This window comes from Trichoplusia ni, chromosome 21, assembly GCF_003590095.1.
Source record: "Trichoplusia ni isolate ovarian cell line Hi5 chromosome 21, tn1, whole genome shotgun sequence".
Lineage (NCBI taxonomy): Eukaryota > Metazoa > Arthropoda > Insecta > Lepidoptera > Noctuidae > Trichoplusia > Trichoplusia ni.
This window is the reverse complement of record NC_039498.1, coordinates 6,099,062-6,115,624: the sequence shown is the minus strand read 5'-3', so window position 1 is coordinate 6,115,624 and position 16,563 is coordinate 6,099,062. Positions and strand designations below refer to the sequence as shown.

The 16,563-nt window shown below is 37.2% G+C and overlaps 1 protein-coding gene across 1 annotated transcript; it reads right to left on the bottom strand.

Moving 5' to 3' along the window:
• Window positions 1–1,271: 1,271 nt before the first annotated feature.
• On the bottom strand, window positions 1,272–16,512 carry LOC113504224 (mediator of RNA polymerase II transcription subunit 16-like). The gene is made up of 20 exons (XM_026886399.1): window positions 16,344–16,512; window positions 15,872–16,049; window positions 14,851–14,983; window positions 14,078–14,207; window positions 13,381–13,529; window positions 12,644–12,805; window positions 12,069–12,185; window positions 11,716–11,783; window positions 10,748–10,894; window positions 9,945–10,040; window positions 9,698–9,821; window positions 8,900–9,032; window positions 8,042–8,128; window positions 7,503–7,662; window positions 6,741–6,898; window positions 4,801–4,946; window positions 4,083–4,186; window positions 2,896–2,996; window positions 1,968–2,108; window positions 1,272–1,366 (listed from the first exon to the last, which is right to left on the bottom strand). Exons 1-20 carry the CDS (start codon window positions 16,403–16,405, stop codon window positions 1,330–1,332), a joined length of 2,433 nt encoding a protein of 810 aa, XP_026742200.1. The 5' UTR covers window positions 16,406–16,512; the 3' UTR covers window positions 1,272–1,329.
• Window positions 16,513–16,563: the final 51 nt, after the last annotated feature.

Sequence of the window (16,563 nt, the reverse complement as noted above, 5' to 3'; positions counted from 1 at the left end):
CCGGTTTACGAACTTGGCATTGACGATTGGGCTTGTTTCATCAAAATCAGTTCAGCCACTTTCTAAGAGAGACATGAATTTATTTAAGTAGGAAACTCTTTTATATATTTCACTTCAAGCTTTAACTCATCAATATACAAAAATTACTTCTTTCTAACTTTTTTTTACTATAATACGGAAAAACAATAAAACTAAAACACCAAACTAAATTACGTCATAAATTTCCTATTTTCCCGATTTCCGCTTTCCCAACCCAAGAGCTATGCAATCTGTCAATAGTTATATTCATTCGTGATGCGACACGTTTCTTGACCTCGTAAATCGATCGATCTGCGCCCTGCGCGGCGCTGACGAGAACCTATGTACTGACACGCGCGTTGCATGGATTGCATGAATAGCGAAACAATTAACGATGAGATATTATCTTTATGATATAAAATGAATAGGAACTGATTTGAATACAAATTTGTCAGGCTGAAAAATTGTAGATGCTTTTCACGTAACATTAAAAACATTAGGATTTAGGTCTTCAAGGTTTTATATAAATAAAATTTAACTACCCTCGTTTCAAAGTAATTTAAACGTTTTCTAATTAAGATAAATAATTACTCGTTGTAATTTTACTAAGTCAGATCAAGTATTTGATATCAAGGCTTGGAAAATTCAAGTATGTCATTAAAGAAATGCAAATTCATTTGTCCTACATTTATCTCGTTTCTCGCGAAAACTGTAGCTTATGTATATTTATTTCTGAACCGAATTTCCACGTGTAAATTCAGTATTATTTTTCACTCAAAAATCAGTATAATAGAAAGCATTGTATCCCATACTCCATCAATTACGTCTTACAAAAAAGGAGCTTCTGAATTTGCCGATATTTTCTTTATATTTGTTTCCTCATACACTTTGTCATTTACCGTAGAAGAGCTGTCATATGGTCTCATAAAAAATCATAATTGTTGGCTCAACAGTTTTTATTTGCAGTCGATTGTATGTTTCTGTTGATAAAAAATATTAGATTTTTAGAATAGATCATAGATTCATGGTGTTTATGCACACTTAGCGGTGCATTAAAACTAGCATTTGTGTGACCCACGAATGCTTGTTCTATGTCTTGTTTGCGTGACTTAAAAGTTTGTTAAAACTCATACACAAGGAATAAATATCTTAGTAAGGATACAAAATAGGTGGGTAGTTTAAATTTTCAAAAAAGGTGATAATGTTTATCAAAACGTTTATTATTAAATACAAATTAATTATTTTATCATCTTATTACTAATTATTTACATAATTATAACTATTATATCTTAAGTAATCTTAAATACGACATTATATGTTTGAAAATAGGGTCCATTTTCCACCGCATCTGAAAGGGAAAGATAAATTAATTACGGCATAAAAGCACAGGAAAAAACATCAAATATATTTTAATAAAGTTAGAAATGAAAATTAAGGCTATTTAAAAAAAATCCCTATTACAAGGACATAGGGCTTAATCTGTTTAAGTGGTAAAATCTCTGTAAAAAAGGTTCGTTCTCACTGCAAAACAAAGGGTTACGATGTTTAATCGTAGCTATTACCACTGATTTAAAACAAGGAAATATACAAAAAAAATCTCTAGAAGAAAATATAACATCAAAATTAAATTCAAAGTTTTAAAAACAACTGTAACTATCGTGAGAATGATTAATTATTAAATGATGCAACGATTTCCTCACGCGTATTTATCGGGCTTGCCCGACTAGTTTCGGACCAAACTGGAGTCCGTAATCATGACCTGACGCGGCGGGGTCGCGAGTAGTTAATCATGATTTCGACTCGCGACCTGACCGCGTTGCATCATTTAATCATGAGATATTTTACTTAAATTTAAAACCCCTTGAATTTCAAGGTCTATTCCAAATAAACTTATCCTATATAAGATCACATTATCAATACCACAACTTCACTATATTAAAGTCCCTTACCTGCAAGCAGCCAGAAACCTGCCATCATAAGCTCCCTGTAACGGATGCTTATTCGGCTGCGAAGCCGACAGCGCCCGCGAGCCGCAGCGGCCGCACTGCCGCCAGCGCGCCGGCCGGAGACCGCCGCCGACGTACATGTAGCTGTGTGTTATATTAAAAAAGTTTTATAAAGATACTAAACTCTATTTGGTTAGATACTAAAATGATAGAAAATCTTGGAGGGTTTTTTTAAGAGTAACTAAATTTCTTGGCTCAGCGACCCGAAGTGAGTCTTGGCCTCCGAAACGAGAACTCTCCATGCTGTGCGGTCCTGCGCTGTATCCTGTATTTAAGACTAGTCAAAATAAAACGCGACTATAACTTAAAACGTAAAATAACTAACTATAAAATAAAGAGTAACATAGCAAAATTTTCTTCTCAAAATTAGTATTTGTAACTTTATATAAGCAATCCGCTTTGCTATGTAAGCGTGTATTATAGATAGATTTGCTTTTGCATTTTTAAATTACAATAAATACAAATCTATAAGAAACTCGTAAAATATTGTTCATATTTTGGAGTTGATACATAAGATTCAATTTGACGTCTCTAAAAAGCCTCTTTTTTAATTATGGCTGTTACAAAAAAATAGATTTCTTTAAAAGGTAACAAAAAAGTTGATTGATACCCGATTACGTCTTGTATCGACTGCTGCACTCACAGAAGTTTCATTCTTGCAAGTAAATTAAGCTGATGCTAGTGATATTCCTAGACAATAACTGTCTAAAAAAACTATGATTACTATAATAAATCCGGTGAGATGCAGTTATTTGATTTAAAATTAACATTAAATCGAATATCTAGATAAGCTGATTACGCTATATGCTGGTAGATTCATCATACGGCGCATATAAAACTGAGTTTTTTGTGCGTTTTAAATCATCATTACCGTATAGCATCCATAGTGATTGACGGCGCGGTTTCGCATTGCGCGTACCCTGGCGGCTCAGGGTTGTAGCGCAGCGCTTCAGGTTCAACACCGTATTCCAGCTGGGAAGCAAAATTGTATTTATTAAATTGAACTTTAAAATTGACCTGACAAGAGCAGTAAAACAATTAAGGAAAAAACAAAAATACCTGACTATGTTTTAAATTAATAACTTGTAAAAAAAGCCATGTGCACCTATAGCGACTTCAGCTATCAAAGGCGCTCTGCAGAAATTATATTTACAGGCGCTGAATCTATTAAAGATTTAAAATTAAATTGAAGATACTATCTATTAAATACTTAAAATATCACCTTCACAGTTATTCGTCGTATCAAGCTAAAATCCAGCAAATACTTAATGCTTGTGATCTTTTCAAAGAAATATAATAATTCGTGCAAATAATAAACTAAAATGATTGATTTTGTGTTAAAAAATATTAAAATTAATAGTCGAGTTCATAAATAATTTATTATTTTAATTAGTCGATTAATGTAAATATGGACATCACTAACATTATGAACAAAGTTTGATGGCGGGAAAATTTGACAGCAAAAGATAAGATAGAAAGATATCAAATTTATTGATTGTTTGTAAATAAAGTATTAAATGTTGTTTATTTTATCGACTCATATCTTTCATGTTGGATTTTCTAGACACGTGAGGTTCTGCATTTTATATCTGTTGTTTATGCTCCATTTAAGTCGGGTATGTTTTAAGTATTGATAATAAATAGGGTAATTAGTATCAAAGCCTTAGTGCAAGGAAGAGTTACTTATAAAGCTTTTAGATTTTTAATTACAAACAAATACTTTTGTCTATTAATATATACCTATCAATAATAAAAAAAAATATCAGGTAAAATTGATAACTTTTTTATTATTATTTAATATTAGAATTTTGTTATTCATACATCTTTGCATGAAGGTCGTTACAGGTAGTCAGAAGCTTGAAAGTCTGACAACCAGTCTAACTAAGGGGTATCATGTTGCCCAGGTATTTGGGTCGAGAAGATCAGATAAGCAGTCACTTCTTGTAAAACACTGGCACATAGCTGAATCCAGTTAGACTGGAAGCCGATCCCAGCATAGTTGGAAAAGGCTAGGATGACGATGATTGTTTAATATCAGAATTATGTTTATTAACTCACATATAGAGGCCAGGAGTTGCCGTGTGGCGCGGCGACGTTACACCGCGGCAGAGACTCCCACACGCGGGCGCCCGTCCATTGCGTGCTAAGACTTAGGCATTCCTCTGTAACAATATTATAGGCTAAAATCATGCTTAACCTTATGTTATTTTTAATTAAAACAGTTGTCAGTAAGGGTAGGGTGTTCGTTGCGCACGATTGCAGCTGCCACGATCAATGGATTGGGAATTGGATCCCAGCTGTCAATTGTAACTTTTTGACAGTAGTTACAGGTAGTCAGAAAAACAGTCTTACCAACCTAAGGGTATCGTTATGTCCAGCATTTGTGGTCAGACAGGTTGTTGCTCTAAGTGAAATTCTCTTCTTTAAAAAAAAAACTCTGTGACTTAGCTGTGGCGAAACCAAACGGAAAACTTTGCTGTGACTTACAGCAAAGTTTTCAATACACAGTCATTACGGTGTGAATACCACTTTTATTTGGATGAGAAATTTTAAAATGATTCCTCCCGTTTTCGGTTGAGAGGAGAAAACTCGATATTTATTTATTATTAGCCATTACTGTCCCACTGCGGCATGGAAAAGACCTCCCTTTTCTCCTTACTGTCGTAAAATTTTGCTCACAATTTTTCTTGACCTTGGTGTACTGAAATCGCAGTAATTCTTTCAGCCAATCCCAGTGGAACAGATCCCCTACTCCCCAGTACACGCTGCCCCTCACCTATGAGCTCCTGGCGCGGCGTGCTGGGCGCGGCCAGCCTGGCCAGCGGGCGCAGCAGCGCGTCGGCGGCGCGGCCTCCCGCGCGCGCCGCCAGCGCCAGGCGCCGCACCAGCTGCACTGCCGCGCCGTCAGCCCATACCTCGTAGCTGTTGTAATACTCACCAATTAATCAAAAATGCGACTCATTTATTATCTAATATATAAAATTACCCTGTCACGATGTTTATTTATTTATTTATTATTTTATTTATTTATTTATGTTAAAACGATAGAGACACCAATTACATTAACATAGACGTGAAATTTAAAATAGGAAGAAAAACATAATATAAACTAGAAAAACCAACCAGCTTAAGTATAAACAGTTATACAGATGTTATACTACGCACGCCAAATGATGATCCCTATGACAGTTTGTTAACCTTGTACTGACGTCCTGTTACGACAAATCCTTCAGAGGTCTATTAAAAATCGAAAAATCATAATTGTGTACATTTGTAAATTATAAAAATGAATATTAAGAAATTATTACGTAATGTTCGAAAATAATGTAAAAAAACTCAATGCAATTGTACATGGTACGTGCTGCAAAAGTTACGTCGTCAAGCTGTTATCGTCTAAGAAGGGACATGTCGATAAACAAAATATCGATAATTTGTTGAAAAAATTTAAAAAATGCTTTGCATTTTATTTATATCAATCTGAATCTGATACAGGGTCAACTGGTCAATGATATTGTCATAATGTAATCGCGATTCCAGTCTTGTAAGCAAATTTTCTTTGTTCTTTCGACCACTTTTCGCTAATCGTCGGCACTCATTTGAGCGCAATCTTCTTCTAATAAAACCTTCATTTTATTTGCTGTGAAAGGCGAAGTTGTGTTACTTTTTTATCTAGTGTTTTATGTCCATCAATGCGCGTAATCTTTTTTCAAAAGAAATAAATATTATTATGTTGAATGACCTGGCTACATGACATGACATTTGCCTAAAAAAAACAGTATTTTATCGAAATTGTTTGAAATTGTTTCGCATCACTAATGTAACTGTCAGTTGAAACATCATAGGGATCATCATTCGGCGTGCGAACTATAGTAATCGTACTCCTCCGAAACGGCTTTACCGATTTTACCAAATTTTATATGCGCAGTCAGTAGGTCTGAGAATCGTACACCTAAGTGATAAGGGTTGTAACTTTTAATTTTTTTCTTTAACTTTTGAACGATTTTTTTAGTTTATATTTTTTTATAATGTGTCATTAAAATTACATACAACTAGAAATAATTTATTAGGCAAAATAACGCTTGACGGGTCAGCTAGTTATTTTATACGTCCTACTGGGTACAGGCCTCTTCCCGTATAGGAAAGGTTTGAACATTGATCATTATGCTAGCTTAGTGGTTGATAATTTTAGATTCCAATGTTTAGAATCTAGGTTACGATGTGTTGCATGACCGTTTTTAATGGGGTCTTTAAATCATTAAAAAGAACATACGTATAACTTTAAAAAGGCACATAGGTACTTTGGCTATGTTAGTAGTTACAAAGAAATATGCGTACAGTGGTTTCTAGGTACCTTGATTTTGAGATCAATGCTTCATTTTATTGATATTTTTTTAGATGCCCTAACCAACGTGCGCTATTAGCTGAAGTATACGCGGACGGAGTCGCCAGTGCCGTATTATCCATAAGGCACTTTAGGCCAGTGCCTAGGGGCCCACCACTATGACTGGGGGTGGAGCACTCCCGATGAAATAAAAATATGAAAGCACGGTAGAAGCTCACATTATTGACACTATGCTTCTAAAAAAAGGCTCGATACATTTTTCACTGCATGAAAATAACATGAACAAGTGGGCCCCCACCCCTTTGTTGCTTCCCCTGGGCCCCTAGATCCGGCCCTGGGAGTCGTGGGCAACAGCTAGTTTACAATAAACATACTTGTTAGGATGCATCTGGTGTTGATGCTGGTGTTGATACGCGAGTGACAGCAGCGCGGTCAGCCCGATGTCTATAGCACGCTGCAGACACAGCCGCAGCGGCTGCAGGGTGGCGGCCTCACTGATCGCGTCCGGTTTTGCTTCGAGAGTTAGTAGGGTCTGTAGGAGGATAAGAGAAATTTGTTACGTTAATTGGTTAACGAAATGATGCGAAGTGAATGAGGAAGTTTGACTTAAATTTAATTACCGTCAGACTAATAAGAAAATGTCGAAAAGACCAAACCAAACAAACAGAAATAGGTTTCAGTCAATCCTAAATTTACTGGTATTCTAAAGAGCCATTGGAGACGATAAATGTTCAGACGATTTAGCTCAAAAGTAAAATTTAGGTTTATGATTATCTTTATAAGCGCCTGTATAGACAGGAAAGTATAACTTAAACGCATATTTAAGAGCATTCTATAAAGACATTTAAATGACATCAAACAGTTTGTCTCAAACATGGAAAAGTTTAACTTAAACTTACATTTAAGGGTTTTCTATGAGGGCCCTTTATAGGAGATCAATCGGAAAAAAGTTTAAGTTAAACATCCATTTAAGGGTATCTTATAAGCAATCAAACAGATTGTCTCAAACAGAAAAAGTTAAACTAAAACCCTACATTTAACGATACTCTGCCTTTATCGTCAATCAAACCGTTTGTCATCAAACAAAAAACAGACACCACAATTAAAATTCAAGTCAAATAGCGTAACATTCCAACCTTATCTTGTTCATGCGAGTGATCATCTAAGAGCGCGGCGAGCGGCGCGGCGTCGGGCTTGTCGTCGGGGCGCAGCGCCAGCGACACCGCCGCCCAGCACGCCTGCAGGCTCTGCAGGCACGTCAGCCACGACACGCTGCTCTGGGCGGACGGGATCAACCTGCGGTGAGGCAGGACGGGTTAAAATGCTGGAATAGGTGAAGAGGGGTTCTCAAAAATGAAAGGGAACAAGAAAATATCTGTTTTGAAAGGAATTTTAATAAAGAAAAGTCGATGTGTATTTTTTATTTTGCCTTCTTAGCCTAAACTTTATTTATACTATCTATACTAATATTATAAACGCAAAAACCACTCAAAGGATTTAGGCAAAACTGGGTACCTACACAGATGGTTTATAACCTGGATTAACACAGAGGATAGTTTTTATCCCGATCTTATATTCTCGTGGAACCTTTTCAATTTGAAACAGCCTGGTCCGCGAGCAACATCTAGTTGGTTATTTTACTGACAATTGAACGTAAGCGTGACGTCACAGTTACCTGCACAAAGCTATCCTTAGCTTCAGCCAACTGTGGAAGTAGTACTGCTGGAAGGCGGCTGGTTGCCGCTGAAATGATTCTGTCAGTCTGCAAATAAGAATATGTATAAAAATGTGTAATAGGGATGATGACAATTTTTTTTAGCAGTGCCCGTCTTGTAGTTTTTTGTATAATAATCGATACGTATCGATTCGATCGTACGATTGAGTATAAATTTTACTCTATCGTTACGTCACAAGCCCCTCTCCTAAACTTTAAAGCAGTTAATCTTAGTCAATTCTAGTTTTTCTGAAAAAGAAAAAATACATGTCTCATACTTTTCAATTATCTAACTGAGGGACTGATGAGATTTTTTCTTTTTTGTGGAACAATTTTACATTGCAATACAATAAAAAAGAAACTGCGAATGCACGGGAATGACGTTTCTATTTGAAAAGTGATGTAATTTAGACAAGTCAGTTTAATAGTTATAGTTTAGTACGATAAACACCATATTAGGCCCTCGGTATTGGATGAAGGAATTTGTTTTCGGCCTATTGGCAAAGCGATTGACGTGTATCTAGCTCGGAACAGTTGCAAGGTCGAGTCCTGTCTGAGGTTTGATTTTTCTACAATATTACGTACTTGTATTTAATTGCTAATGTTTAAATAAGTTTGTTGATAAGAAACAATCATAATTTTAAAGACACACCCTAATATTAACTCCACTCGTTTCAAGTTAGTGTTGCCAAGAACAAATTTGTCTCTAGCGGAATGCACTTGAAAACCCTAATATTAACTTTTCTCGTTTCAAATTAGTGTTGCCAGCAACAAATTTAACTTCACCGGGATGCTATCGGTGTTACCAGTAATGCTTACCTCTCATACATCATCTCCAGTATATTATGCTTGATGCTGCCTGTACACGCGACCAGCACGTCGAGACAGTCATAGCCGGAGACCACGGCGTACTCCAGCAGGTTGGTAGCATGTTGTACAGCTATTGGTGTTGCTAGAGAGGAAAATTTGGGATATTAGGTGTTGCTACGATGAAAATATGGTTGATGTTAAGCATAATATCATGAGCTTTATAAGGGTTGCTAGAGGGGAAACATGTAGGATATTAGGTGTTGCCATCGTGAGTATAAGGTTGATGTTAAATATATTATGAGATGTATTACAACACTGGATCCTCCGGCTAAAACGGCAATGATGGTCATTAAAATTGTTATAATATCATACTCAAAATACTACTTTGTGTCGAGATTAGTTCCACTAATAACTTCTACATTTCTTCTCATTTCAATTATGTAGTAAATGTTTATTTCGTATCTGACTCAGCGGTGAACACAAATACATATAAAATAAAAATATTTTATTTACAGAATAATTTCATTTCATACCAATCCAAAAGATTCTCTAAATAATTGTGGTCGAAAATACTCAGCTAGTTCTTTTTTTTTCATATTTTTGGTAAAATATGATTTAACAAACAATTATGCTGAATTCGACTCGCTCGCCCGCCGATTCAGATCATGTTTAAGGACCCCGGTTGGGTCCGAAACTAGTCGGGCACTGCCGATAAATAGGCGTGAGTAAACCGTTGCATCATTTAATAATGAATCAGTCTCTCGAATCTCGATGGACATTATTAAAAAAGACATTTTTATAACTTACGTATATCTGCCCACGGCTGCGGCAGTTTATACAGATGCAGTTGCGCGTGAGTGTCGATAGCGAGCACCACTCCGCCGAGCTGTGACATCTCTACACACGACACCATAGCGCAACCGCCGCCGCTCTGAGAATTATAGACAATACTTTCCTTTCAATACTTTTACACAGTGCCTGCGTAAGGGCCACTGACTATCATATTATTTCCATAACATAACGAGCTACTGGGCTTTAAGTTTCTAACACTTACCGGCGTTGTTCCATATTTAGCTTTCTTGGGAGGTGTGGATGATGCCTCTACTGCGTTACTGATACCACCGCTTGTAATCACGGCGCGACTGCATAGCTGAGTGAAAGAATTACAATAACATTAGTCTCATGTGAAAGAGTAGCAGGAGATATAAATCACGTCCAAGAGGCCTCTTACCTCTTAAAACATTATTATTCTACTTTTTTTCTAGATTCCACGATTCGACGTCTATGTCCTTGTTTTACGCGGGGATTGGGGAAACGCGACACGTCGCAAACGGTGGGGATTATGTGGTGACTCGGCTATCAGTTTAGTCTTATTGTAGGAATAAAATAATGCTACAAATTTCCTTATTGGCTCAAAATTAGACAGCAACGAATTTCCGACTTGGTTTAAGATCAGAATGCGACAAACAAAAAAATTCCAAGTTTTAAAAAAATTAAGTGCTAAGAATTTTCGTCTTGCTTCATAATCGTACTTCTACGAATTACCGTCTTGGTTCAAAATCTGACAGCTAAAAATTTTAACTCGTTTCAAAATTGTATTGCTACCAAATTCCGACTTTCTACAAAGTTGGAGCGCTACCTATCTCGGTCCAAATTCTAAGCGCTACGAATTTCCAACTTGATCCAACATGTTTTTGCTACGAATTACTATCTTCATTCTAACTCCGCGTACTACGAATATCCAAATTAATCCTAAATTGTTGTGCTATGAATTTCCAATTTCCTTCGTACTCATTGTCAACTTGATCCAAAACTATACTCTACAAAATTTCCAACACAATTCATAATCCGACTTACATAATGATGGGTATCCCTGGCCAGCAGATGCAAAGCCCTGGGCGTGGCCAGTACAGCATGAGGGGCTCCGAGCGCGGTCCGCGAGCTGGCCGCGCAGACCGCGCCCTCGCCGCCCTCCACACCCCACGCTACTGTCTTCTGCCATACCTGGGTAAGATAGTCAAAAATATGCGTTTATGTTTGTACGCGAGCGAGAATCTATACTTTTATGGAATTATAAAAAAACATATTTTAAATTGCATGAAAGAATAAATAAAAAAAGGTTGTGTATTTACGTTCGCGAATGTGGGGTTATAATTTTATGGAATTAATATAAAATTGTTTTAAATTGGATGCAATGAATAATTTTGAGTGACGCTGATGAGCGCATCGTAGAATTTCACTTACATCATTTTTTTATAAAGCGCCTTAACAAGTATAATTTAAATAAGAAATAAGAAAATAAATGCGGACAACATCACATACATTGTTCTAAACCCAAAGTAAGTTGCTAAAGCACTCGTATTATGGAATTCAGATACAACGAAGGTACCACAAACACCCAGACCCGTAGAAATGTAGAAATGTGAATATTTACATTGGCCCGACCGGGGATCGAACCCGGGACCTCAGAGATAGCGACACCTTGAAACCGGTGCGTACGCCACTCGACCACGGAGGTCGTGATGTGAGGTCGAAATGTTTTAATCATTTAAGTTTTGTAACATATTCGTCCTTTGTTTTAAGATGAATAAAAAGTATATCTAAAGGACTATTTTAAGAAAATGGTTGAAAACTTATTTTTCAAGTAAAACTTCTTTAGGCGCGACTAAATGGTAACTGGTCGACAATGCAACAGAAGGCCGTTACCGCAATATGGCGTCAAATTCCGTACCATCCTTTTTTTAAATATTTTTGATTATTTGCTTTGTCATTAGATATTATAACAATTATCAATCAAAATTTAAAAAGAAAATACTTAAACTTACAAGAGTGTTGAAGCAATCAGTAACAGGTTTGGGTCCGCCTCCAGGAGTTGTGTTTCCTTGTATTGGACCTAGGCAAATAAAGAGAACAGGTCAAGTGCGACAATCCAGAGAAAAATTCTAGTGGCTCTGTACCACAGGTTCATTGGATACAGCTTGTTGACGGACTGACGGACAGACATATGGGCAGACAGACACTTTAAGTGGGTATCTGAATAAATATAGCACAGTTTGGTATAGACAGATAGATTTAAGATAAGATGTATCGATACACATTGACCCGGGATAAACATATACCCCCTACTAACAGTATTATTTCAGTTTTTCATGTTGATTGAAAGCGGTTAGAACCTTACCTTTAGCAAACAGCTTGTGCACTTGATGCGCCCGTTCCGTACATTTCCACATCGTGAGAGTAGCGCCGGCTATCAGTAGAGAGTCCGTGTCTTCGCGCTGACACCAAGTTATCGAAACTGAGAGTAGAAGGCATAAACATATTTATTTTGAACATTTTTGTAAACGAATTACTTCGTTTCGTACCTTTTTTTTACGACTCCTTCACTAAGAAATTCAGTCCTAGTGACGCGGGGGGTTTCACAGACATTCAAATCACATGCACAAAGACACCCAAACTGAGGACAAGCATTCGTGGATCACACAAATGCATGTCTTACGCGGAGATCGAATCCGCAAGACGTCGCGTTCTGTGGGTTTGACGTGGTGGTGGCGTCAATTAATCTGCTAACCGCGCAGTCTTGGTAACTTAGTTTATACATCAAACCAGAAGTTTATGTTCGAGTCCTGGCTGACCTTCAAAATTTTCTTACTTGTATATTTGATTTTAGATTTCAATGTCACTTTCATCCTTGACTTTAAAACACGTCATCAAATTAAGTATAATTTTGAATAAGGCTGTCATTTTCAGTCTCACCAGGCTGGCTATCCTGCTGCGGTAGGTATATGGTGGGCAGCGGCGAGAGCGCGATGGCGGGCGCGGGCGACGATGACGTCACAGCGGCGCACACGCAGCGCACGCACCAGCGCCCCGCCGACCCGCCCGAGCGACACACCGCCGCTATCACCAGGCTGCCGTCTAGGGGCAAGAAATAGGTTGTTTCATATCACTTTGGTTCACAATATAAGTGTTTGAGTCTGGATTTCAACGTATAAAACCTATTGGTAATGTATGTGGTTAGTTATCAAACATTATTAAAAAATCACCTTTCGAAATTGAACCTTTGCAGGTATCATGGTCACGGGTCAGGTGTCGAAACGTCGGGAGCTAAAATCTAAAATTAAACCGCGATAAAATCCGGAAAAGTAGTTTTATTTCAATGTCTAACATTCGCGTAAACCTAAGTAACCACTGTGTTACCTTTCGAAACTCACACTATGAAGGGTAGTTTCTATTTCTAAAAATATATCAAAACATAAAAATGGGAGGGGGGGGGGGGTACAGTCGCCAGGGAGAAAAGAGATCTCTTAGCAGAAATAGTAGAAGAAGGTGGTATATAAACGAAGATACACGGAAAAAGGGAAGGGAAGGACAGCAGGACTTTTGCCCTTTCCTCGTCAAAAAAAAAAGTCTACGAAGCATCACTACAGACTAAAAGAACGCTTACTGATTCAATATAGCTTGTTCCAGTAAAAAGACCCTGAAACACTTACTCTTATGAGCGATACTGGCAGCGGTGATATGGTCCCTGGTTGGTCTGAGGCAGTCTGTAGCGACGTGCGCGCGCCCGCCCTCCGCCGGTGTCAGCACACCGATCAGACCCGTCGCTGTTATTATACAAGCTCCCTCGCATGCTACACCACTGTGAAAAGGAGAAGAAATTAATGTTCGTGTGCATGTTTTTTCATGTCATGTTTTTTTATCCTTAATATAAAAATAATTATTCAGCCGTTTTTGCCATTATTGTTCCCTTAACAGTTAATTTTCTATAAACATTCACGAATATACACTATAATTATACTAATATCATAAATGGGAAAGTATGTACGTATGTATGTGTGTATGTTTGTAATCCCTTCAAACTCAAACGTCTGGACCGATTTCGATATAAACATGGTATGAAGGTAGCTAACACATAGGATTAACACATAAGCTTATTTTATCTGACTGCTCTAAAGGTGAGTTATGATTTTAGATAAAGCTGCGAGTAATAGCTAGTATAATATTGTAACTAATAATATCCTCCTTTCTGTTAATATTATGAACGCGAAAGTACTGAACGGATATAAACGAAACTTGGTACACACCTAGTCTATAACCAGGATTAAAACATAGGACAGTTTTAATTCAGATTTCATGTCCCATTTCCAACTCGTATCAGGCGTGTCGTGGGCATAATAATAAACTTACCCAAACCCTTTCAGAGTGGGTGTAGATCTTAGCATCTGTATCCTTTCGGTGATGGGAGCGTCTGGCTTCTTGTCCACCATGACCAGCCGGCGACCGTTGTGGAAGAATACCGCGCGGATTATGTGTTCGCCTTTAGATAATAGATACATTGCTTTAAAATGTTGAGCTCATGAATCGTGTTGCCCAGGTAACTGGAATGAGGAGGTCAGATAGGGAGTCGCTTCTTCTAAAACATTGGTATTTGAATCCGGTTAGACTGAAAGCCATCATAATTGGGAAAAGGCTAGGCCAATGATGATATAAGAAGTTATGGTGTGAATTGGTTATTGTAAAAGGCCATTTTTTTATTCATTATGGCTTATCATGCCCTTAACTGGATCTGAAGCTGAATTTTGACCAAACCCACCGCGTCAGCTCATGATTAAGGACTGGGTCCGAAACTAGAGTAAATCTTTACAAAATTTAATAACATCATATGCTTGAAAGTATGACAGCCAGTCTAACCAAGGGGTATCGTGTTGCCCAGGTAACTGGGTTAAGGAGGTCAGATAGGCAGTCGCTCCTTGTAAAACACTGGTACTTAGCTGAAACCTACCGCCGACCCCAACAATAGTTGGGAAAAAGGCTAGGCCAATGATGAATGCTTGAAAGTATGTCAAACTCTAACAAGTATATTAACTTTAAGCCTAAAGTGGCCTGACCATAAATGATTTACTTCTTTCGAAACCCACAATGAGAAATTTGGTTCCAAAAATATGAATTATTATTATTACCTGGAAAACTAGCAGTATACAAGCAAGTCCACTCATTGAGTAAGTAGTCCTTTTGGGTGTACACCGACACATCTCCCACTGTGGTCGCTACAAGCAGCTGCTTGCCTTCCATATCCCATTCTAAGGCTGACACCTAGAAACATTAAAAACTATTGTTATTGAACACTTTGTTCATTGCCTCAAATGTCTAGTAAACACAACTCCAGAAGACTTGAATATGGCTATGTAAAGAGTAATCATGACTATACTCAATTTGTTTAGGTAGTTAACTAAAGGTAAACAATCTTGGTGAGTCTTATTGTATAAAAACTCAGCTTAAAAATAAAACTTGACTAAAAACAAATGTAAAACAACAATAAAGATTACCTAATAAAATGTAGGACTGAATACCAAGATTGTTTAACTTTAGTTAACTACCTAAACATATTATGGAGTATAGGCTAGTCAGATGAAATATAATAATCTATACTAATATATGAAGCTGAAGAGTTTGTTTGTTTGTACGCGTTAATCTCAGGAACTACTGGTCCAAATTGAAAAATTCTTTTTGTGTTGAATAGACCATTCATCAAGGCAGGCTTTAGGCTATAAACCATCAAGCTGCGACTAATAGGAGTGAAGATACAATGTGAAATTGTATGTGTACAATGGAAAATGTGGAAAAAACAGGGCAGGTATAAATCATAACTTATATCTTCTACCCACGGGGACGAAGTCGCGGGCAACAGCTAGTAACTGATATGAGAAAAAGTTATGGGTCAAATTTAAAGAGGAGTAGATTAGAAAATAACCTAGTACACAGTGCCTTATGCTAAGTAATAAAAAATGGTTACACATAAGTTGCAACATGCAACATGCATATTTATCGGGATTGCCCAAATAATTTCAGATCAAACCCAAGCCTTCAACTATGTGCTTGATCAAAACGAGTCAGGCAATCCCATGACAAACAATACGCGTGAAAAAACCGTAACGAACCATCTTTACAAAAGTTACTATTAGAAAGGTTTAATTAACTCACAGGATAAGCAGTACTGGTGACTTTGTGGCAGTTCCAAGGAGTATCCAAGTCACAGACATACACGTGTCCTCCCCAGGTGTCGCCCTCCGTATCATCCAGCTCCGTTGGTGAAGAGAAAGCTATGATATTACAAGTCGATATCGTGCAGATTGGACGGACAACTTCGTGGTCTGATGGACTGGAATTAAAGATGGATTTCAAGTTAATTGTGGTTTGGTGATAGAATAACCTGATGATAGAATTGTTGGTAACTTTCATTGATAATAATTTACGATAAATGGTGAGGATAATGATAAGTATAAAATTTAAGTGCAATTTATATAAAAATTGTGAAGTGGATAATTGATCGAATGATCTACCAATTATAGTTTGTAACCTTAAGTAAATGCCCATTTTCGTTGATATTTTATAAAAATATACGAAAATTAAGCTGCATTCGATATAAGTTGTAATCAAAACAAATAGTTTTTACCTTTCAAAATGCGGTGGTTCATATTTCAAAAGCTTACGCCTCATTGAGTATATCAACTCCATGTTGCGTTAATTCGTTTTATTTCACGAATACTCAATTATTACTGTTTATTTTTCAATAAAATCTGAAATTATCAACAACCAATGAACCAACCAACTCGCTTATTTGATGTCGCTGTCAATTGTCAACCATGACATAACATTTTGACAAAGTTGGCACG